This window comes from Bos indicus, chromosome 11 (assembly GCF_029378745.1).
Source record: "Bos indicus isolate NIAB-ARS_2022 breed Sahiwal x Tharparkar chromosome 11, NIAB-ARS_B.indTharparkar_mat_pri_1.0, whole genome shotgun sequence".
Lineage (NCBI taxonomy): Eukaryota > Metazoa > Chordata > Mammalia > Artiodactyla > Bovidae > Bos > Bos indicus.
The window spans coordinates 19,323,986-19,348,481 of NC_091770.1; the positions used below are offsets into that span (position 1 = coordinate 19,323,986).

Genomic DNA, 24,496 nt, shown 5'->3' on the forward strand with positions numbered 1-24,496 from the left:
CATTGTCACACAAACAAAAAGAAAAATAAAAGTTAAAATAACTATGTACAAGCATCATATTTAAATCATAGATGTTTACACTAACAGAGATCTGAAGAAAACTAAGACGCTACCGTCAGACTTTTATTAAGATAAGCTGCCTTACGTGTAAATAATATATAAAGGCAATAAGGATATAATGAAAAGAGCTTGTAAGGAGGGAGGATAAGACTGAAATAATAAGTTTATATGTAACTGATTTTACTATAAATGTGGGCATTCCATCTACAAGGCAGGTAACACAAGGCTAGAGTTTTCAGACTAGAAATACATTTGGCAATCTTGGTTTTCATATACACACAAACCTCTAACATTTCTAGAACAATTAAAGTAGCTACAAATGTGTGTGTGTATGCACGTGTATTTCTATATATTTTTCTTCCTTTTATTAATTTTTAAAAATAAGATTCGGAAAATATGGCTTTTTAAAATTAAATCCATTACATAAAATGATATCCATTATTTTAAGTGATGTTACTAATATAAATACAAATCCAATGACTTCATCTTAACCTACTCTACAAGTATTAGATTTTTTTTAGCTTTAATAAATAAAACTATCTTTCTGTTTCCTATTAAAACTGCAACACTAAGCTGAAAAATTGCCAAAAATAAATTATAGGAAAAGAAAAATAATCCTACTTGTGAATATAGATAGAAGATGATCTCAATAAATGCAGAGACCAACACTCCACGCTCTTACAAAGGATATAAACAAGCACATCAGAGTAGAGGAAACCCAAAAGGCTAACAAATTTAGGAAGAGATGCTTCATCTCAGTGATAACCAGAAAAATTCAAATTAATTTAAATAGGAGATACAGCTTCACATTTATCAGACTAGCAAAAATTAGAACTCTAGAATATGCCAAGTGTAAACAGCACTGTGCAATTATGCACTGCTAGTGGAAATAAAGACAAGAGTAATCACTCTAGAAACCAATCAGCAAATTACTTAAGTTTATATATACCCTACAAACCAGCAATTTCTCTACCCATTAATATGTGAAAGAAATTCACAAATAGCTAAAAGTAATGGTCTTAATATTCAGAAAATATCACAGATGAGCCTTGTTAAAAAGTGAAAATTATACAATTTAGTTTTTGTAAATAAAAAAATACATGCATAGGAAAAACAAAAATATTTTACAAAGATACATAAAAATCTGGAAGGACAATATGAGAGGAAACAAGACAAAAATGCATAAGTAAATTAAAGAAGAGAGGGGCTGTGTGCAGACCAAGATGATAATGTGCCACAGACTGAAAAACAGGAGATTTCAATCCTCTCACCTGACTTCAAAGCAAGATTAACAAAAACAATGACTTTAAGAATACTGAAGCAAAAATCCTAAATCCTAAATAAAATATAATCAAATCAAATACATCAGTGTATCAAAAGAAAATCGCTCCACAACCACATTTATGCCATTAGCAAGATAAATGAGGGAAACAAATAACATATTATTTTAGGAGATCAAAAAAAATTAACAAAATTCATTATCTATTTCTGTTAATAACTCCTGGAAAACTTAGAAGAAACTTCCTTAACATGCTAGATAGTAGTTTTTAGAAACCATTAAGAAATATCACACTTAATAGTTACACAATTTCCATACAACTTTTTTTTTTTTTTAAGAACAAAAGGAGACCCTCCAGTAAGTATGACTATCATAATATGAAGTTCTGGGATTGATAGCCAATTCTAAACAAAGAAGGAATAAACACGAAATATTTACACTTGGCTTTTCTACCTAAAGTAACTAAACATTAGAAAGAATAAGTATTTCTGCAAGGTAACTAGATGACTTCGCACACAAAAGCACAGCTTTCCCAAATACTGGAAATAACCAGTTGGAAAGTAATGTGGAAAAATCCCACTCACAAAAGTAATAAAACCTATAAATTCTTAAATTTACTCCTAAGTATTTAAGTATAAGATGTCTCTACTTAAGGAAAGAGAGAAATCTTAACTGGAAAAACTTAAAATGTAAAGATGCAATTATTGTCAAGGCAAATACAAGTTCAATTAAAAAAAAAAAACTGTGTATGTTTATATGTGTATACACTAAAATTCGGGGAGGATACACACTAAATTGATACCAGAATTTACATCTAAACAGATTATGGCCAAGAACTGGGGAGAGCGAGTTATACAAAAAATACAAATCTATTTTTTGTATATATCTTGTGGTTTGTATATACAATTATTCTTATTCTATATAAATCATTTCTTCTGACAAAGATTCTCTTCTTGACAAAACTTTAGTCAGCCTTCTCTGAGTTCTTTCTTCTTTAAGACCCAATCTTTGGATTTCCATGACCATCTTTATATCATTCAATTTTAGCAAGAATTTTACTAAGGCAGTTTAGCAAGAATCTTCTACCTTTAATATCTGAAAATGTGTGTGTGTGTGCATGCTTAGTCACTCAGTCATCTCCAACTCTTCGAGACCTCATGGACTGTAGCCCGCCAAGCTCCTCTGTCCAATGGACTTTCCAGGCAAGAATATTGGAGCAGGTTGCCATTTCCTTCTCCAGCCACCTTCAATATCTGATCATCCTCAATATCGATCAAATTCCTCATCCCCACTATCCCTCGAGTGATAACTGATCACCCTAGCCTGCCCTCAGCAAGAATCCTGTCAGGTCAGTTTAGTAAGAATCCCTTATCCTTGATGTTTGGGTCAAGAAGCAACAGTTAGAACCTTACACGAACAACTGACTGGTTCAAAATTGGGAAAGGAGTACAACAAGGCTGTCACCCTGTTTATTTAACATATGTAGAGTACATCATGCGAAATGCTGGGCTGGATGAATCAAGCTGGAATTAACATTGCCAGGAGAAATATCAACAATCTCAAATATGCAGATGATATCACCCTAATGGCAGAAAGTGAAGAGGAACTGAAGAGGAGAGTGAAAAAACTGGCTTAAAACTCAGCATTCAAAAAACAAAGATCATGCCATCCGGTCCCATTACTTCATGGAAAATGGAAGGGGAAAAAATGGAAGCAGTGACAGATTTTATTTTCCTGGGCTTCAAAATCACTGAGGACAATGACTGTAGCAATGAAATTAAAAGACACTTGCTCCTTGGAAGAAAAGCTATGACAAACCTAGACAGCATATTAAAAAGCAGAGACATTACTTTCCTGACAAAAGTCCATCTAGTCAAAGATATGGTTTTTCCAGTAGTCATGTATGGATGTGAGAGTTGGACCATAAAGAAGGCTGAGCACCAAAGAATTGATGCTTTTGAATTGTGGTGCTGGAGAAGACTCTTGAGAATCCCCTGGACTGCAAGGAAATCCAACTAGTCAATCCTAAAGGAAATCAACCTTGAATATTCATTGGAGGACGGATGCTGAAAATCCAATACTGTGGCCACCTGATATGAAGAGCCAATTCATCGGAAAAGACCCTGATGCTGAGAAGGATTGAAGCCAGGAGGAGAAGGGGGCGACACAGGATGAGATGGTTGGATGGCATCATCGACTCAATGGACATGAGTTTGAGCAAACTCTGGGAGATAGTGAAGGACAGGGAAGCCTGGAGTGCTGCAGTCCATGGGATGGTGGAGTTGGACACAAATTAGCAACTGAATAACAATCATCCTCTTATCCTTGATGCTTTGTCTCCATCAACCCCCTCCACCCACCACACACCCACATACCCTCCTCATTGGCGTTCTATTACAACCTTACCTTGTTGTATTTGGGATTGAGCCCAGTTTCATATTAAAAGCTCTCTTTCCTTCTACTGTAATGGTTCCTGATTAAAATCTGCTTTTACCATCTTAACCACCGTCCAGCTCTGGTTTTCTTTAAAACTGATAAATATAAAATTTAGAGTTTCTAAAAAGAAATTTAGAGTTTCTAAAAAGAAACTCTAAATTTAACTCTGAATTCTAAACAAGGACTAAAGTTGTTTCTTTTTGTAGAAAAATTAGCGGTTTCTAGTAATTTTATGCTCTAAATCTCTAATTCATGTTATGGCAAATTTACAAAAACATTGTCAAAAAAATCAATGTTAACAGATTCCTTAATTAGGTAAGTCAAGTTTTATTTTAAAAAGCTTTTATCAGTAACTACCTGACTTTCAATCATCATAACACACTCACTTCCTGATTTAAAAAAAAAAAACTAATATAAAAAATTAGGTCAAAATATCAAAAATAAAAATTTTTACTCAGTCTAAAAGGAAAACAAAGGGAACACAAAGTAGGAAAAACAGTAAAGATTCATAAAACATATATAAAAAATGGATATAAATTGAATCATTTAAGCCTTGAAGTATACTGAATCAAAAAGATCCATGAATTCCTGCTTTCACTTTTCAAAAAAGTCAGTGAACATCACTTAATTTTTCTTGATAACTCAGGGCCATAACTATACATATCAATTACTGAACTGTATTATACAAAAATTCAGTGTTCTTTGATGTCATTTGGGAAATTCCTACTCCTGGTTCTCTCACTAACCTATGTGATCTTATTAAAGTTATTGAACTTCTCGGAGCCTCAGTACCCTCAACTATAAAATGAAAGAGTTTAACATCCTGTGATTCTACAGAATCAAAGATGATGTGTATGAAAAACACAACTGAATAAGTACTGATCCCAAGACTAGTATTTTTAAAAAAGATTTTCTTTTTGCTTGCGTTCTATTTACTGTCTTCTTTTTCATGGGAGACTGACAGTATACAGTTGAGCTAATATCTTCCTAGGCAGTATTACTTTGGCTAATTTTTTAAATTTATTACTGAATCCATGACAATAGCCACCTCCCAACAGACATCCTCATCCTACAGATCAATCATCCTCTCCTCTGAAGTTACCAGTGGAACTTGGTCAGCAGTAAGGCAGAGGTAGCAGGAAGGAAAGAGGGAGCTGCAGTATTAGGCCAGGGGTTCCTTGCAAATTTGAACTCAATTTTAACATCATCATTATTAACATGTACTGTGAAAAGGTGCTAGGGAAAAAAAAATTTTTTTTTAATAGGGTACAGAGGCAGTTGCTGAAGCTCCAAGATGGAAAGGACTGGCTCCGCTATTGGTTTCTATATCCCCAAGGTCCAGAATGGTCACTTGCACATAGCAGATATCCAATAAATACCTATTCAATTAAGTGAACGGGTTCATAAAAAGTAGAGTACAAGGTAACACAGCCTAAGTGCCAAACGATAAAGCAACTACAGCTGACCCTGAAACAATAGGAGGTTAGGGGCATCTACCCTTTAGGCGGCCAAAAATCCTTGTATAGCTGGCCCTCCACCCTGGTAGTTCCTGCATATCCATGGTTCCACAGCAGCGGATTCAGCGAACTTTGGATGGTGAAATACTGTAGTATTGACTACAGAAAAAAATCTGCATTTACGTAGACCTGCACAATTCAAACTCGTGTTGTTCAAGGATTAGCTGTACTAAAAATATTCTCTAAACACTCTTCATATTGGAAATGGGGCTTAAGCTAAATCTGAATAAAGAACACATAAATCTGAAAGAGTAACACAAACCATGAGGTGCTGGAAAGACATTCCAGAATGCAAACCTTTTTGAGTAATGATTTTTAAAAGAGAGAGACAAAGAAAATAAGAGATATGGCTTATGTGCAAAGCAAGAGTACACTATTTTGGTTGAAAAAGATCAAATGGATAGGAAATATAAATAGCCTAATGGAGAGATAATGGAGAGATCTGAAATGTACTACACACAAAAATGAAAAATAAAAGAGAATGTCTCCAACAAATCAATATTTTTAGAAGCCAGAAGCAATACTATGTAGAATGCCTTGGTCAAAGGAGAGACCAGAGGTATAATATTTATTAAGAAGGTCCCTTACTGCAGTCACCCAAACATGAGGTGGTGAGGTGATGGAGGTCTGAACCAGGGTAACAACAGTACAGTATCAGGAATTAAATGATTTTACATAGATTTAAAACATTACACAGGATTTATGAAATCAGATGTGTGCTAGGAAAGTGAAGACAAGAGTGAAACATTCAATGAAAGGTGAATCTAGATTTTTAGACAATGTAAAGCAGAGTTTGGATACAGAGAAGAAGGTTGACTCAGTCTGGGAGGAGAAGGATGACTGAGTGATAGTCACCCAGGTAAAGAGATGAGCAAGAAATTAGACATGAAGACGGAGAAGGCAATGGCACTCCACTCCAGTACTCTTGCCTGGAAAATCCATGGACGGAGGAGCCTGGTAGGTTGCAGTCCATGGGGTCGCTAAGAGTCAGACACGACTGAGCGACTTCACTTTCACTTTTTACTTTCACGCATTGGAGAAGGAAATGGCAACCCACTCCAGTATTCTTGCCTGGAGAATCCCAGGGACAGAGGAGCCTAATGGGCTGCTGTCTATGGGGTTGCACAGAGTCGAACATGACTGAAGAGACTTAGCAGCAGCAGACATGAAGAATTTTAACTGTGAAAAGTACCAGGCTTAACTAGAGATATAATTAAATAAAAGGAATCAACTGGAGTGAGAGGGCTTAATGTGTAACTACTGGGGAAAAAAAAAAGTATAATCTGGGCAACAACGATCTGACCAGAGAACAGAAGTAAGATCACAAGAGACTGAGAAAGGACTAATCCAAAAAGAGAAAGAGAACAAAGAAGCTGAGAGAGAGAGAGACAGCTGAGATTAGTATAAAACTGAAGAGAGTAAATGTGGCCTGTACAGAAACATCAAAGTGAATAAGGGATAGGATGACCATATTAATGAATAAGAGCTGAGAAAGGGGTTTCTTTTGTTACTAGTGGTTGGTTGGTTTTTAATGGGAAAACATGAAATGGCGCTAGCAAGAATATTATCATACGTATAATGGACTTAGGTCTACCTGAAATTAAGAATCATTGCTTATAAGCTCCATGTGAGCTGCAATCAGTCCTGAATATTCACTGGAAGGACTGATGCTGAAGTTGAAACTCCAATACTTTGGCCACCTGATGCAAAGAACTGAATCATTTGAAAAGTCCCTGATGCTGGGAAAGATGGAGGGCAGGAGGAGAAAGAGACGACAGAGGATGAGATGGCTGGATGGCATCACCGACTCAATGGACATTAGTTTGAGTGAACTCCACAAGTTGGTGACGGACAGGGAGGCCTGGTGTGCTGCAGTCCATGGGGTCGCAAAGAGTCAGACACGACTGAGCGACTGAGCTGAACCCATATCTGCCTGTTCTCCACAGTGCCTAGGAGGAATGCCAAGTATTCAATAAGTACCTAAGGTTTCAACCCAAAGTCTTGAAAGCAAAAGCACACTTTTTTTTTTTCAATTCACAACAACAAATTTTCTATGAGATATTGGCAACCTTGGTAATTTCATATTTCAGTCTTTCTGTGCTCATTCTCACTTAGCTGGTTAGCTATAAGAATCTAAGAAGTTTATTTTTTGAAGGAAAGAAACATGTTTAGTGATAAGGAAATCAAAACCTTTTGTGCTACATTCTAGATAACTGAAGCATTTCTATTTTATTAAAGAAGCAGAGTTCAAAAACGTCTGCAATCATAACACATTGGTAATGCAACTATAAATAAAAAGTAGAATGCAAAGCAAAGATGACTAGATATTTTACTTAAAATAAGATTTACCTTCACAGGAGAAATACTTGATTTGTTATCTACTTAGAAGAAATAAGAAGTGTACATAAAATGTTAAGGTATGGGCTTAAAAAAAAAATTGTTACATTACCCTGATGATTGTAAAGACTTCTTAGGACATGATGCCAAAGACACTTGGTATATGCCAGTCAGAGTTTAACACACAAACAGAAAAGAAAACAAACCTATAAGCAAAACAACTAAAACTCTAGCACCATTTGCTGCAGCTATCATCAGGCTGCTATTATGAGGCCAGTAACATCCCTGAAATAAGCTCTGTCAGAATTACATGGCAGGGCTCAGGCAATGCTCTGAACACAGACCTGCTGCTGCTACTGCTGCTAAGTCACTTCAGTCATGTCCGACTCTGTGCGATCCCATAGACAGCAGCCCACCAGGCTCCCCTGTCCCTGGGATTCTCCAGGCAAGAACACTGGAGTGGGTTGCCATTTCCTTCTCCAGTACAGACCTAACTTGCTCTAAAAGGCTCTTTCCAGTGGAACTCATAGCAAGAAACAAGAGACAGATACACTGTTCCTCTATATACCAACATCAAGATGCAGAAGCAGTGGATACAGAGGGCTGACTATACTATGCCATATTATATGAGCATCTTCGGACTTTGGTACCCATGGAGAGGGGAGGAGGCAGGGGGAATGGTCCTGGAACCAGTGCTTTACAGACAGTAAAGGTTAACCTTAGTACATTACAATGACAAACACTGTGCATATCAAAGAAGTGTAGGACACAAGACTTGCTCTTAAGGACACAAATTAGTTGGGAGACAAGATATACATATACATATATATATATATATATACACACACACACACACACATATATATAGATACATTTATTTAATACATATTCAAATAACAATGTAACCTAATACATGAGTCGTTCATTTAAGAACCATATATTAAGCAACTGCTATGTGCAAGTCATTCTGCTGAACTTAGGGAAATAAGAACACCCTTAAGGTGACTCACAATCTAGTGAGGAAACAAATATGCAAAGTATGAGATATGTGGTATAATCAAGATAGAGCAAAGTTTTCACCACTAATCCTCTCTCAACCAACCCTATGGATTAAGCAGTATTCTCCAGTAACTTTGTGAAACACTGCCCAAAGCCTAAGGTATACTAAACGTTCAAAGCTAAAGTATGGTGTTGTCTGTAGTTTACTCATACATGTTGGTCAACCAAGAGCCAACTGGACTTTCTCCCAAACCTGCTGATGTCGGTTCCACTTGGTACTTTGATCAGGTAATTCAATTAAGTATCATATAAACCAACAAAATATAGGCATGAAGAGAAAGACTACATTGAATGCTTCAGAAAGACAAGACAAAGGAAACCTACTAAAAAACACCAGGTTTTGTCCAATTAGATTTGGATGAACTGTCAAAGACTGGGGAAAAAATCATTTAAAACCTATGGTTTTGCACTCAGTGTGCTTTACTCAAAGAAAACCATGGATTTCCCTGGCAGTCCAGTGATTGAGACTTTGCACTTTCCCTGCTGGGGGCACAGGTTCAATCCCTGGTCAGGGAACCAAGATCTCACATGCCAAAAGGCCAAAAAAACCCTAAAATCAGAAATCATTAATACATTATAATTGTAGCTTATTCAAGATTGACAACACAGCACTCCAATCAGCATTTTAAAACACAATAGTGAAGGGTCAGTGCGCTTGTTTACATGGACAAATGACCGTTATGTTTGTATTTCTTTCTACTTACCATGCCCAGGCTCATCACTCAAACTTTCCTTATGGCAAAGTTATTCCTTATTTCACCTCTCTTCTCATCTGTGAACTGTTGTCCTTTAGTCACTAGGTCATGTCTGACTCTCTTGCAATCCTAAGGAATGTAGCCAGCCAGGCTCCCTCTGTCCATTGGATTTCCCAGGCAAGAATACTGGAGTGGGTTGCCATTTCCTTCTCCAAGGCATCTTCCCAGCCCAGGGATCCAAACCGTGTTTCCTGGGTCTCCTGCACTGGCAGGCAGATTCTGTACCACTGAGCCACCAGGGTTGTTAATTCACCATCTATGAATTACGGAATGATTATGAATATCTACACAGGTAGTTTTGCAAAGGTTAATAAAAATTATACATGTAAAGTGTTTAACGCTGTACCTGGCATAGGGCAAGTGCTCAATAAATAAAACTATTATTATTTTTGGAGAGTAAAGAAAAGAAACAGAGCAAAGAGCAGATACAGTGCTGGGTTCTATTACTGGGACCAGGGCACCTTCCTCCCTGACTGACTACTCTTTCCAGTTCAGTAAGGGAGTTGACCCAGGTCCCCAGGCTCCTTCTGCTCCCTCCTTTTAGCGTATGAATCCACATTCCTCAGGAGCAGGTTTTATTTGTGCCTGTAATTCCGGCTCCTTAGCTCACTGCTTAACTTTCTCATTTAGAAAGTATAAACAAAAAAATTGAGAACAAGTCCCAGACTGGGCTGTAATTTTCCATCAGGTGAAACTGGTATCATCCTTTAGGAATTTGACATCATGTTTATTTCTCCTAACTAGATATGCTGGTATTGGATCCAACTTCCGTCACATGTAAATGAGTGCTAATAAAACATGTGTGTGAGGTAATGAAACATCCCTCCCCCTCCCCGCCGCCCCTGGCGCTTTCTTTGGATCCCTAATGGAGTTACGCGAGAATCTATTCACCACACCCAAAATACCGATTCCACCCAACCTTATTCAATATTTCCCAAAGCTCACCTGAATTCTAGGGCTTCTACTCCCTTATTTTTCTCCCTATCTTATCTCCAAAACAAAATACCTACTCATTTCTCCTTTTGCCATACTACTGCTAACCAACACTATGACAAATTTTGCCTCGTACCTATCAGTATTTTCTAGTATCCATCATCTTGTTCAGATAGGGTGTTTTTATAATAGACGTTAATCAGCATTTAAGTTTGCCAGAGAAAGAGATTTTTATTTCCTCAAATACTTTACTGCACAAGAGCAAATACATGATTGACATATTATTCTGTTCAAATATAGCATATGTAAAGTAGATGAGCTAAGAATAACCTAATAAGTAAAGCACTACACAAAAAATGATATATGATCAATAAACACAAACTACATTAATAAATATATATACATAGAACTTAATTAGGCTATTCTCACAGCAAGCTGCAAAATATCCAAATTTGCATTTTTTAAAGAGAAATAAACACAGTATTTCAACATTTGCTACACAAAAATAAATAAAAATATTAAAAAGAAAATACAGTGATACATTATTAAACATATTCGAGGAACACCAACTGTTAAAGACTCTTCCTGAACCCCTTACAATATAATTGTTTCATTACATTATACTACCTGAAGAAAAGATTGAAATAAATGATAATTTTCTTTAAATTATGACAGCTATTCAAAGCATACTTAATCAGGTAAATATTATAATTCATTTGTCTACTTCAGATCAGAAGCAGTTATTCAGGGAGAGGGATCAATAAAAGGAGACAATGAGGTATGGAGAACAATGGCTCAGCTTGAGTACTGGGACTCCTGAGTTCTAAACTAAATATACACGAACTCACAGAATGCTCTATTTACTTCCTCCCTCTGGCTCCACAGGGCTTCCCTTCTGGCTCAGCTAGTAAAGAATCTGCCTGCAATGTGAGAGACCTGGGTTCGATCCCTGGGTTGGGAAGATCCCCTAGAGAAGGGAAAGGCTACCCACTGCAGCATTCTGGCCTGGAGAATTCCATGGACTGTACAGTCCATAGGGTCGCAAAGAGTCGGACACGACTGAGTGACTTTCAGTTTCACAGGCTCTAAAAGATGGAACAAAGTATGAGACTATATACGTTCTAAGGTCCCTTGCAGGTTAAAATATTATTAGTTGTCTATCCTGGTCAGCCTTAAAGTTCTACAATAGTTAAGTGCTAAAATGAAGACTACAGAAAATACATCCATTAGGAATTAAAAACAGGTGAATGTGTGTGCTCAAGTCTGTGACTCCTATCTGCCTATACCCACCTCAACCCCTCTAAGCCTTTATCTATCCTTTTCTACCAGCTTCCCAACTTCTCTTTCCTGCCTCAGGTTTCTCTCCCAAACTACAATTTTCTCTGTTGTATCTCTAGTCTGCAATGCCTGTAAGTTATTACCACCTGCTACTACCATCTCTGGCTGCATCGTATTTCATCTACCATCAATTTATTGTCCCTAAATCACTTACTAACAGGGCAAAGAGAATGTAAGCAGTTACTATGCCAAATGGATCACTTAAACTAGTTCTTGGCTTCTAAAATATGATTTAAACAATGCAATCAAATGCATTCTATCTACAGAAATTTCAACCAAGAAGAGGAAACCACTTATTGGACACCTATTGGTCATATACTTTGCGTATTTTATCTTTTTAAAACCACACAACTACTCTGCTTGGTGGGTATATTATCTATAATTTACTAATAAAAATGAGGTCCAAAGAATTCTCTGGTGGTCCAGTGGTTAAGACTCTGCACTTTCATTGCCGAGGACCAGGGTTCAATCCCTGGTTGGGTAATTAAGATCCCAAAAACCATGTGGCCAAAAAATAAATAAATAAAAATTTTAAAAATAAAAGTAAAAGAATAAAAACAAGGTCTGGAAAAATTTAAACCAGAAGTTATGGAGCTGTCTGACTAAAAGGCACATATTTCCCACTGCCAAATTATGATGGTCAATAGACTACTTTATCAAAATGTTGACCAAACCAAGAAACTCCATCAAAAGTATATATAAAAAAAGTGTAGCTGACATCAAGCACACAGTAGGCTGACAAAGGGAAACCAGTCCCAATTTCATGGGTTTTCAAACATCTTTCAAAGGCTGATTAGCAAAGGGGTTTGCTTTAAATTCTGCTTAAATTACCAAAGTTTGAGGAAGTAAGTATCCTTCCCCCCAATACAAAGAAAAGTAGATTTACTTAATAAATAATATTTAGGGCTAAATGGGCACATCTCCTGATAAAGAAGTACTATCAGTGATATTTCTCTACAAATAATTATTAAGGCCATTTTTTATCTGTCAGTTTTATGAGAATTTATATGCTAGTATGAGAATTTAGTGCTAGTAATGATGTCATGGAACAGCTCTCCTAGATAAAATATTTCCAGAATCACCATAAGCAAAGCTGGTAAGAACGTAAGGAATTATTTGACCAAAACTGAAGGGAAAATGGGAACCCAGTGAGGTAAGGGAACAAAAGCCATTTTTCCCTGGGTGCTGACCAATCAGAACAAATTTGAGCTATAGTTTGGACAGCTCTGCAGAATCCAAAAGACAAAATGTAAAGACCAGAACCATCTAGCATACAAAGTCTTAACTGTAACAAAAGGGAAAGGGGCAGGGCACAACTTTCGAAAGAATGACATAGCCCAGGGACACAACATAAACCGATCAGAATCAGATGGGTCCAAGAGGGGCAAACAAGTGAACTCTGATTAGACCTTGATCCTCAATCGGCTAAATGACACATCCAAAGGCGCCATGACAGTTCCGAGGACTGTCAAAAGACCAAGGAGTGGGTGGTGGTCCAATTCCTGGAGATCTCCACCCCCTCCCAAAAGTAGCTGGAATAACCCCCTACTCATTAGCATATGAAACTACCCAGTCTATAAAAACTAACCATGCCACATCTCACAGCCCCATTCACCCTCTGTGAGGGCCCACACTCTGTCTGTGGGGTGTGCTTCTCTCTGAATCTGAATAAATCCACTTCTTACCTATCACTTTGTCTCTCACTGAATTCTTTCTGTGATGAGACATCAAAAACCTGAGCTTCATTAGGTCCTAAAACCAGGTACCATGGTTTTAGCTGGGTTCAAGTCCCAGCCACGTGGATTCAAGTCCGAGTCTGAGGTAAACAGCTTCATAATAGGCACATATATTTACCTAAGACCCTGAAGGGTTTATACTCTCAAGGCAAAGGTGACACAGAAGTGACAGATGTGATAGTTGCTCAGTTGTGTCCGACTCTTTGCAACCCCGTGGACTGCCAGACTCCTTTGTCCATGGAATTCTCCAGGCAAGAATACTGGAGTGGGTTACCATTCATTCCCTTCTCCAGGGGATATTCCCAACTCAGGGATCAAACCTGGATCTCCTGCACTGCAGGCTGATTCTTTACCATCTGAGCCACGAGAGAAGCCTGAGGCAGAAGTATATTGGCACTCAAAACTTCACAACCAAAATATGTGTCAACTACTTGGGTGGTCTAAAACTCCAAGCAAGGAATTTATTTCAAAGTGGTTCAGTCTATATAATGCCTGCAGAAACAAAGGCAAAAACTTTCTGTAGGAGATACCTTTATCTGAGACCGGATTAGTCTTATACTTTCTCAAGGACAGTGAGCAGCACACAGATATCTAAGCATACAAAGAAACAAGTCATCATGAGCAGGAACTGGCAAAAGCAACTGACCACAGAAAGGGCCCTACCAGATCTCACATATACGAAGCAGAGAGACATCAACTTTGAAATAACCGTACTTATTCGGTTTAAAGAATAAAGGGCAACCTCAAAAATATCTGCAGGGAACAGGAAACTACTAAGAGACGCAGCAGCTGTGTGTTAGTTACTCAGTAGTGTTTGACTCTTTGCAACTTCATGGACTATAGCCCACCAGAGGCTCCTCTGTCCATGGAATTCTCCAGCAAGAATACTGGAGTGGGTAGCCATTCCGTTCTCCAGGGGATCTTCTTGACCCAGGGATTGAACCTGGGTCTCCTGAAATGCAGGCAGATTCTTGCAGAAGACTTATAAATGGAACCAAAACTAAACTTCAACAATAACCAAAATTACAAACCCACTGGATAACCTTAAAAAAGTAGCTTCAACTTTAGAGGGAGCCTGGTCTACAGTACATAGGGTCGCAGAGTCAGACATGACTGAAGTGACTTAGCACATATGCACAATGGACTGGATAATAAATCAGAATAAACTATCCAGAACAATGCATGTAGTGATAAAAATATGGAAAATCTAAAGCAGATAAAGAAAGCTGAGAGACATGTAATCAGAGACCCAAATGGAAAAGATGATAAGATAGAGGAGAAATCTAAAAAAATAATGACTGAGAATTTTGCAGAACTAATAAGATGTCAAATTAGAGACTCAAGCTTAACAAAGTCCCAAATAAAATAAAATAAAATCTATATTCTGATACAGCATTATGAAATTTCAGAACACCAAAGTCAACAGGAAATCTTAAATGTAGCTAATAAAATAAGCTTGAAAACAATATATCAAAAATAAAATTTAAAAAAAAAAACAATATATCAGATCAGTCGCTCAGTCGTGTCCAACTCTTTGCGACCCCATGAATCGCAGCACGCCAGGCCTCCCTGTCCATCACCAACTCCCGGAGTTCACTCAGACTCAAGTCCATCGAGTCAGTGATGCCATCCAGCCATCTCATCCTCTGGCGTCCCCTTCTCCTCTTGCCCCCAATCCCTCCCAGCATCAGAGTCTCTTCCAATGAGTCAACTCTTGACATGAGGTGGCCAAAGTACTGGAGTTTCAGCTTTAGCATCAGTCCTTCCAAAGAAATCCCAGGGCTGATCTCCTTCAGAATGGACTGGTTGGATCTCCTTGCAGTCCAAGGGACTCTCAAGAGTCTTCTCCAACACCACAGTTCAAAAGCATCAATTCTTCGGCACTCAGCTTTCTTCACAGTCCAACTCTCACATCCATACATGACCATGGGAAAAACCATAGCCTTGACTAGACGGACCTTTGTTGGCAAAGTAATGTCTCTGCTTTTGAATATGCTATCTAGGTTGGTCATAACTTTCCTTCCAAGGAGTAAGTGTCTTTTAATTTCATGGCTGCAATCACCATCTGTAGTGATTTTGGAGCCCAGAAAAATAAAGTCTGATACTGTTTCCACTGTTTCCCCATCTATTTCCCATGAAGTGATGGGACAGGATGCCATGATCTTCATTTTCTGAATGTTGAGCTTTGAGCCAACTTTTTCACTCTCCACTTTCACTTTCATCAAGAGGCTTTTGAGTTCCTCTTCACTTTCTGCCATAAGGGTGGTGTCATCTGCATATCTGAGGTTATTGATATTTCTCCCAGCAATCTTGATTCCAGCTTGTGCTTCTTCCAGTCCAGCGTTTCTCATGATGTCCTCTGCATATAAGTTAAATAAACAGGGTGACAATATACAGCCTTGACGTACTCTTTTTCCTATTTGGAACCAGTCTGTTGTTCCATGTCCAGTTCTAACTGTTGCTTCCAGACCTGCATACAAATTTCTCAAGAGACAGATCAGGTGGTCTGGTATTCCCATCTCTTTCAGAATTTTCCACAGTTGATTGTGATCCACACAGGCAAAGGCTTTGGCATAGTCAATACAGCAGAAATAGATGTTTTTCTGGAACTCTCTTGCTTTCTCCATGATCCAGCGGATGTTGGCAATTTGATCTCTGGTTCCTCTGCCTTTTCTAAAACCAGCTTGAACGTCAGGAAGTTCACGGTTCACATATTGCTGAAGCCTGGCTTGGAGAATTTTGAGCATGACTTTACTAGCATGTGAGATGAGTGCAATTGTGCGGTAGTTTGAGCATTCTTTGGCATTGCCTTTCTTTGGGATTGGAATGAAAATGGACTTTTCCAGTCCTGTGGCCACTGCTGAGTTTTCCAAATTTGCTGGCATATTGACTGCAACACTTTCACAGCATCATCTTTCAGGATTTGGAATAGCTCAACTGGAATTCTATCACCTCCACTAGCTTTGTTCGTAGTGATGCTTTCTAAGGCCCACTTGACTTCACATTCCAGGATGTCTGGCTCTAGGTCAGTGATCACACCATCGTGATTATCTGGGTTGTGAAGATATATAGAACATAGTAAAATCTCCATGTCTATTCAGCTCAGTTCAGATCAGTCACTCGGTCGTGTCTGACACTTTGCAGCTCCATGGACCACAGCACGCCAGGCCTCCCTGTCCATCATCAACTCCCGGAATTTACTCAAATTCATGTCCATTGAGTCGGTATAGCCATCCAACCATCTCATCCTCTGTCGTCCCCTTCTCCTCCCGCCTTCAATCTTTCCCAGCATCAGGGTCTTTTCAAATGAGTCAGCTCTTCGCATCAGGTGGCCAAATCTATTGGAGTTTCAGCTTCAACATCAGTCCTTCCAATGAACACTCAGGATTGATCTCCTTTAGGATGGACTAGTTGTATGTCCTTGCAGTACAAGGGACTCTCAAGAGTCTTCTCCAACACCACAGTTCAAAAGCATCAATTCTTCAGCACTCAGCTTTCTTTGTAGTCCAACTCTCATATCCATACATGACTACTGGAAAAACCATAGCCTTGACTAGATGGACCTTTGTTGGCAAAGTAATGTCTCTGCTTTTTAATATGCTGTCTAGGTTGGTCATAACTTTCCTTCCAAGGAGTAAGCGTCTTTTAATTTCATGGCTTCAGTCACCATCTGCAGTGATTTGGGAGCCCTAAAAAATAAAGTCTGCCACTGTTTCCACTCTTTCCCCATCTATTTGCTATGTCTATTGCTTCAAAATAAAAAGGAAAATGGTAAGTCACATTAGTGTGACTCTACCTTCGAAGGTTCTAAGGACCAACAAAGATGTTTTTAAAAAGTTAAAAAAAAAAAATAACCATAAAGGTACCTGGAGATTTAAGTGACAGAGCTTGTTTGAAATGTATTTCATTCTTCGTCATGTAACCCCTCTCTGGGCCTCACTTTACCTGTAAAAGACGGTTGTAGGTGATAGCTTCCAAAGTTCATGCCAGCTGAAAGATTACTATATCACTGTAGCCTGCCAGATTCCGCTGTCCATGGGATTCTCCAGGCAAGAATACTGGAGTGGGTTGCCATTCCCTTCTCCAGGGGATCTTCCCGACCCAGGAATTGAACCCAGGTCTCCTGCATTGCAGTCAGATTCTTTTTACCAACTGAGCTATGAAGGAAGTCCCATGCCAGCTACTATATCAGTTATTCAGAGAGAGGTGATTCAAACTATAATATTCTACTGCCTAAAAATAAAATGCTACATGTCATCAAAAAGAATAATAGAAACATAACAGAAATTATACCCTAAATTCTATAAAAAGCCATTTGTATCTGGAACATCAACACAAGTGTTGAAATCACCAAACTACAAACATAAACACAAACTTGGGCAAACTCCAGGAGATAGTAAGGGACAGGGAGGCCTGGCATGCTGCAGTCCATGGAGTCTGAACAACTTAGTGACTGAACAAAAACAACATACATAAAAACAGAAAAGGACAACTAAAGCAGTGGCTCTCAAACCTTGGAAACCACTAGGAAACTCAAAAGAGTACTAAAGCCATGGACCCTGATTCTTAAGATTCTGATTTAAATGGTCTGGGGCGTACAGGTCAGGAAATGAGTATTTTTTAAAGTTTCTAAGATTTCACCTAAAGTTGAAACACACTGAACTAAAGTGACAAATAGTAAGCTATGTTTCAAAGGAGTAAAACCTCTGTAATCTTTCCAAAATATAAAGATTATAAAGTTATCAATAATATAAATAGAATGAAAAATGAACCTGTTTACAAAATTATACCATACCACAATAGGGTTCACCTGGGTCCAAGTTTAAAGGAAGTGGTTAAAGGGACAAATGATATCAAAGATTAGTTTTATAGCGTGGTTGGTAAATGTATACAATTTGTTATCCAAGAAGTCATGTAAGGTTAAGACAAACATATTCAGAAAAATTTAGGTAAGTTCCAAAACAACAGACACACACTGGATTACTAAGAAAAGCAAGTACATTTCAAGTATGCAATCAGTATTTTGAGGCTGACACTGAAGGCCATAATTCACTCTTCCTTAAATGTCCAAGCGCCATCATCAGACCCAAAGTACTAGACTGCATGGTCCCAGGATGGCACTTACTTGCTCTAGCCTTAGAAGAGTTACAACTGAAGATTCTGCTTTTCTGGGACAAGGAGATACATAAGAGTACAAACTTAACATCACACACTTGCTACCATTAATTTACTCAGCACTTTATGTTATGTACTAGACTTCTACTAGGTATTTTTAAATATCTCATTTAATTCTCATCAGGTAGTTTATCAGCCTCACCTTAACACATGAGGACACTAAGTTTCTGAAAGGTCAGAATTATGGTAAACATATTTAGCATGAAAGAAAATAGAAAGCTTAAAGCAAAGATTTAAATCCAGGTCTGTGCCATGTTGTCTTTCATTGTAATTGTAAATAACACTTATAATAACAAAAAATAAAGTGAGGTTTTAAGAGTTTATTTTGTCCATTTAAATGCTCAGTAAACCTTCACAATAGTCTATGAAGCTGAGTCAAACTTTAATCCCCTTTTCCTCAGATCTCACTTCCTATCCTTCGACACATCTTGCTAGCCCTACCTTCAAAAATGTATTCTGAATCTATTATATTTTAAGTATGTATCACATGTGAGTATGTTATCTGGTCACTATCACTCTAGTTCATCTCTGGCTTAGAGGATGAAAATAGCCTCTAACTAGACTTTCTGATCTGTCTCCCCTCCCAGTCTATCCTGGATCCTTGCAAAGGGTTCCACTGAAAGATGGTGTCACTATTCTGTTCAAACATTTCCACAGCTGCCCATCTTGCTGACATAGAACTATAGTCCTTACAATGAGAAAGGCCCAATACCTCTGACATCATTTCTTCCATTCTCCTCCTGCACTCCAGCCACACTTGCCTAATTACTCCTTGAACATTCCGAGCATATTTACCCTTCCCCTTACTGTTCCCCTGATTAGAATATTCTTTCCTCAGATTTCACCCTTTCAGGTCTTTGCTTAAATAGCACCTTAACAGTAAAGCCTTTCTTCCTCACTCTACCTTCTCAAGCACTCCATATTCTCCTTATCCTACTTTATCATGGCACTTACTACCATCAAACATTTTATCAATGTATTTATTTATTTGGCCACCTGATGGAAAGAACTGACTCACTGGAAAAGACCCTGATGGCTGGGAAAGATTGAAGGCAGGAGGAGAATGGGACAACAGAGGATGAGATGGCTGGATGGCATCACCGGCTCAACGGACATGAGTTTGCGCAAGCTCCGGGAGTTGGTGATGGACAGGGAGGCCTGGCAGGCTGCAGTCCATGAGGTCGCAAAGAGTCAGACATGACTGAGCAACTGAGGACACACGCAGAGCCTCCACACCACATGCCCTAATACTCAATCGTATCACCTTTTTCGTGCAATTCAGCACTTCCAGGTAGACAGCAGAACCTCCCCTACCACATACAACCTATCTTATGTGGCCAAAATAAGATACAACCTATCTTATGTGGTCAAAATCTAGACACAATAATTACTATTTTTTACTTACATGCTTCTTTCCCAGAAATCAGTAATTTTCAAATACTGAGTCTTGGATTCTCATTACCTCATTAGTTCTTTCTTCCTGCTCTTCTCCTCATTAACCGCTAGCTCTCCTCTCTTATACTATTCTAAGAAAAGTTAAACCCCCAAAATGATAAATTCTGATTCTACTGTATTTTGTTTGTTCTATCACTCCAACTAGACTGCATGTGTCTTTGAGATCATCTAACATAATGTGTCATAAACAGAAAATTCTCTCAAATATTAGATTCATATTCTATCTCCAATTTCTTTCACAAATACAAAGCTCAGTAGTAATGTTGACCATTCTTTTCCCATGAATTACATATGAATGGTGGTGGTGGTGAGGCAAGAGGGGGATTTCCACAACTAAAAAGAGAATTTTATATTAATCAACATGGGCAAAGGGGCAAAAAAGGACCAGTAAATTTTTGGCACAAGGTAGCCAGTTCCTTACTCCCCAGATCTGAAGGAGGGAGGAAGTCATGTAGGCAGGCCACGAAGATGAGAACTTGGATTGCCTTTTACAGCTGGCCCTGGCAACTTGAAAGAGCAGGACTGACAGGTTCCTCAAGGGACAATTACACCTAATCTTAAAGGTATTTCTGTTGAGTCTGGTATTAGTCTGACTTAGGCAAAGATATAAAAATAAAAGGAGGATACCAACTAATACACATTTCATTATCATCATTCATTCAATTCTTATTTCCTACTGTTTTTCTAGAAAAATTCCAAAGGCAAAAGAAAAATAAAAGAATATAATAAAATTTAATGATTCTGATGTAAACAGAGGATTATAAGAGAATCAAAAAACACAGATTCCTACAAATTCTCTCCTTCCAACAGAATATACTTGTTCTGTTTAAAAGTCACGGCACATTTTCGAAGGATGCGTAATTTTAACTGGAGCTCAAACCAAAAGAGTGCGTGAACATGTAGTATTCTTAATATGATGAGCACCAATAGGAAATCTACCCAAAGTTTAACATTTGCCATAAATAACCCAATTAAGTAGTGTGTGTATGTGTGTATATATTCTGGGGGGCTGGAGGAGAGAGGGCACAACTAAAGAGTAACTACAGCTACAGAGAAATTAAAAGTTAAATATGGGGGTGGAGGGAGAGAAGTTAAGATAGGTTGGAAATTTTCAGACTTCCCAGGTAGAAAGGTAAGAACTGTTTTGTTTGTTTTTGAACAAATTAGTGTGACTTATCTTACATTCCCTAAACTGGATAAGAAGTTAAAATTTAAGCTGCTGCTGCTGCTGCTAAGTCGCTTCGTCGTGTCTGACTCTGTGCGACCCCAAAGACAGCAGCCCACCAGGCTCCCCTGTCCCTGGGATTCTCCGGGCAAGAACACTGGAGTGGGTTGCCATTTCCTTCTCCAAAAATTTAAGCAGCTACATACAAAAATCATTATCCACAACTGTACAATGGTTAAAGTTAAAGCCTGCCTTTAATACTTCCTTGAAGTCTGAAATCCACAAACTCAGTTATGGAATGCATTGCTGGTTCATTATGAGAAAAATTACAAATATCAACAGACTAGGTAACAAAACGGTACCAATGAAAAAGTTGCCAAAGAATATAAACATGTAACTGTATAAATAAGCAGAATCTCAGAAACTATAGATCACACCCTCACTTCATTCAACTTCTCAGAGGCCTTCCCTGACCACTCTATCTAAAACAGCTGCCCCATCATACTCTAAGGGGCTTTTCCCAGGTGGCTAAGTGGTAAAGCATCTCCCTGCCAACGCAGGCTCAGGAGACTGGAGTTTGATCCCTGGGTGGGGAAGATCCCCTGGAGGAGGAAATGGCAATCCACTTCATTATTCCTGCCTGGAAAAATCCCATGGACAGAGAGGAGCCTGGTGGGCTACAGTCCATGGGGTCGCAAAGACTCAGACACGACTGAGCACGATCACATTTTACTCTTGTATCCTGGTGTATTTTTCCCAGAGCAGTTACCACTATGGATCAGCATACTATATAGCTTCATTTGCTGCCTCCCAACTAAAACATAAGCTCTATGAGGACAGAGGCTTTGTCAGTTTGGTTAACCCCCAAGTCTACAGGCACAGTGTTACCACTTAATAAAGATGCTGAATATAGGATGAAACCGAAGTTCAGAGAGTTTGTTAAAGGATTTCCTCAAGGTCACAGAGCTGGCAGCAAACACAGTCTGTATCATAACCCTTTCTACTTGCTCTTTCCACAACCACTTCCACTCCACCAAAGCAGTCTGGTCCATCACACGATTCCATTTAACACGATTCTATTTCTTTTCTTTTTTTAAGTGCCAAAGAAAATACATGCTACCAAAAACAGTGGCACAGTGGGTAGTATTTTAACTTTAAGTATTTCACCAACCAAAACTATACTCAGATTTCACAAGCATACAGGATTAGCCAGTAAACAGAAAGGCACAGACACTCAGAGTTTTCTAAGTTCTTTGTGAAATTGGTGAATGCCTTGGAAGTTTTAAGAACAGCCACTGAAACCTACTTACCAATTCAGAACTGCCTGCAAAGTACCAGTCTCACTCTCAGCCTTCTAAGAGCCCACAGTAGTTCCTCCCTGGATACACTTTATCTTGCAAATTATGCAAGGAAATGTAACCAACTTTAAAGCTCCTTTTAGTTTCCTGTTAAAGTACAAGTCAATCTCACAAAACCCTGAACAGAAAATTAACCCGTGGGAAGTTTTAGATTCTGAGAAGAGGAAATCATCTCTGAACCATCATCTGGCAGTGCTCATCTAGGTCCTTCATTCAAAATCCAGGAATCTGAAATACCTGAGAGAAACGCCGGAGGGGGCGAGGGAGAAGGAAAAGAAGAAACATTTACATTTTAAAAAAGCGAGCTCATACTCCTAGTAACACTCTGGCCCAACAGCAGCTTCTTGCTTAAAGTCAAGGCCTCACGGACACAATTTCTGGTTGTCTTCTTTGATCACCTTCCTTACAGAGAGGCGCCAACTGTCAACACCTTTTACGGGGACCATCTCTAGACTCAGGATGGGACTCCCCAGGACAGGGGATGATTGCTTATCTCGCAAAACTACTGTAAGCCCAATTAGTAAACTGAAGGGAACACCTAAGACGTGGAATGGCAAAAGAGTTGAAATGAACCTGAGAGTTAAGAGTGGAAAGGAGCAGATGAAGAGGTGCGAGGAAGGTAAACAACGTATCAGGGGCGAGAGAGAGAACCCGGGTCGAGGAAGTGGGGTCTGCGACAGGCAAAGGCGAAGGGAGGAGGGGGACGAGGTTCGGGGTGGGATGGGCAGGAGCAAAGGGGGAGGGGACGAGCGACGGCTAAGCAGGGGAGGGGGAAGGGTCTGGGGCGGGGCGGAAGGGAGCGAAGAGGCGGGATGAAGAGGGCCAGGCCGGGAGGGTCTTTACCTGCAGCTCCGCCCGCTCCACTTCCCACTGGGCTCTCTCGACCTCGAACCGGGCCCACTCATGCTGCAGGAAGTGCAGGATCCCCGGGAGGCTGTACTGGGCTCGGGCCGCCCCCGCCGCAGCCACCCCATCGCCGGCCGCGGCAGCCTCCGCCAGAGGCCCGAGACCCTTGGCACCACCGGCGGCCGGGTGGTTGTTGCTGAAGAAGACACCGGGACCCGCTTGCTCGTCCATGGCGGCCGCAGGAACCGGGGAAGCTGCCCAGGCGCCCAGGAGCGGAGGCAACGGCGGCGGGCAGCAGCGCCTCCTCCTCCCTCCGCCGCTCCCCGCCCACACCCCAGTCAGCAGGGAGCAGCCGCCTGGGCGCGGGGGCCGGCCGAGCCCGGGACGGGCCGGGAAATGGGTCAACTGCGGCGCGCGGGAGGCCTGGGGCTTGCTGGGAAATGTAGTCGCGGGGCGGGGCGCCGACGAGCGCGGCGCGGGCGGCCTGTGGGGCTGCGTTCGGACGGGGCGCGAGCGCGGCCCCGCCTACAGCCCCGCCCCTTCCCGCGGCGGTGGGGGCCGCCCCCTGGCGGAATGCGCGGGTTTCCTCACTGAAGGGGCTGGGCACCCGTGGGCGGTGCTCTGGTCTCCCTCGCACGCGGAAGTTCTTGGGTGGCGCTCGCTGTTGCACACACACACACGCACACAGACGGAAGTTAGCGCGTTGAAATGTTAGCCCGAGCTGCACATCTTTTGGAGCTTCCTGATAGTTCTGATAAGAAACAAGCTCAAAGCAAGCTTCGCCAGTCCAACCCCGGGACCGGGGTTCTCCAGCCACCACTCTCAGACCCCTTCTGCTCAGACTTCGGTGATTCTCTGACCCTAGACACGGCTCGGTTCTGTCCATTTCCGTACGGCTGTCTTTCCTGCCTTTCTTTTTCTCTTAGGGTTCAATCAAACCTGTTGCCTGACCAGTTCTCAGGGAGAAGGAACTCTGATCATCTCTCCACAGAACTCTACACAGCAACTTCCTGCTGCTTCCAAATTCTGTTTTGTTGATACCTCATT

At 40.0% G+C, this 24,496-nt stretch overlaps 1 protein-coding gene across 2 annotated transcripts in view; it reads right to left on the reverse strand.

Annotated features, from left to right (window-relative positions):
* Positions 1–23,831, reverse strand: part of STRN (striatin) — a 118,831-nt gene extending 95,000 nt beyond the window's left edge. The window contains exon 1 of one of the 2 annotated variants that reach the window (XM_070798503.1): positions 23,447–23,831. In XM_070798503.1, coding sequence (XP_070654604.1) covers positions 23,447–23,680 — 234 coding nt within the window. In that variant the 5' untranslated portion in view covers positions 23,681–23,831. The remainder of the gene's footprint in view (positions 1–23,446) is intronic. The other variant, XM_070798504.1, reaches the window with a different exon arrangement.
* Positions 23,832–24,496: the final 665 nt, after the last annotated feature.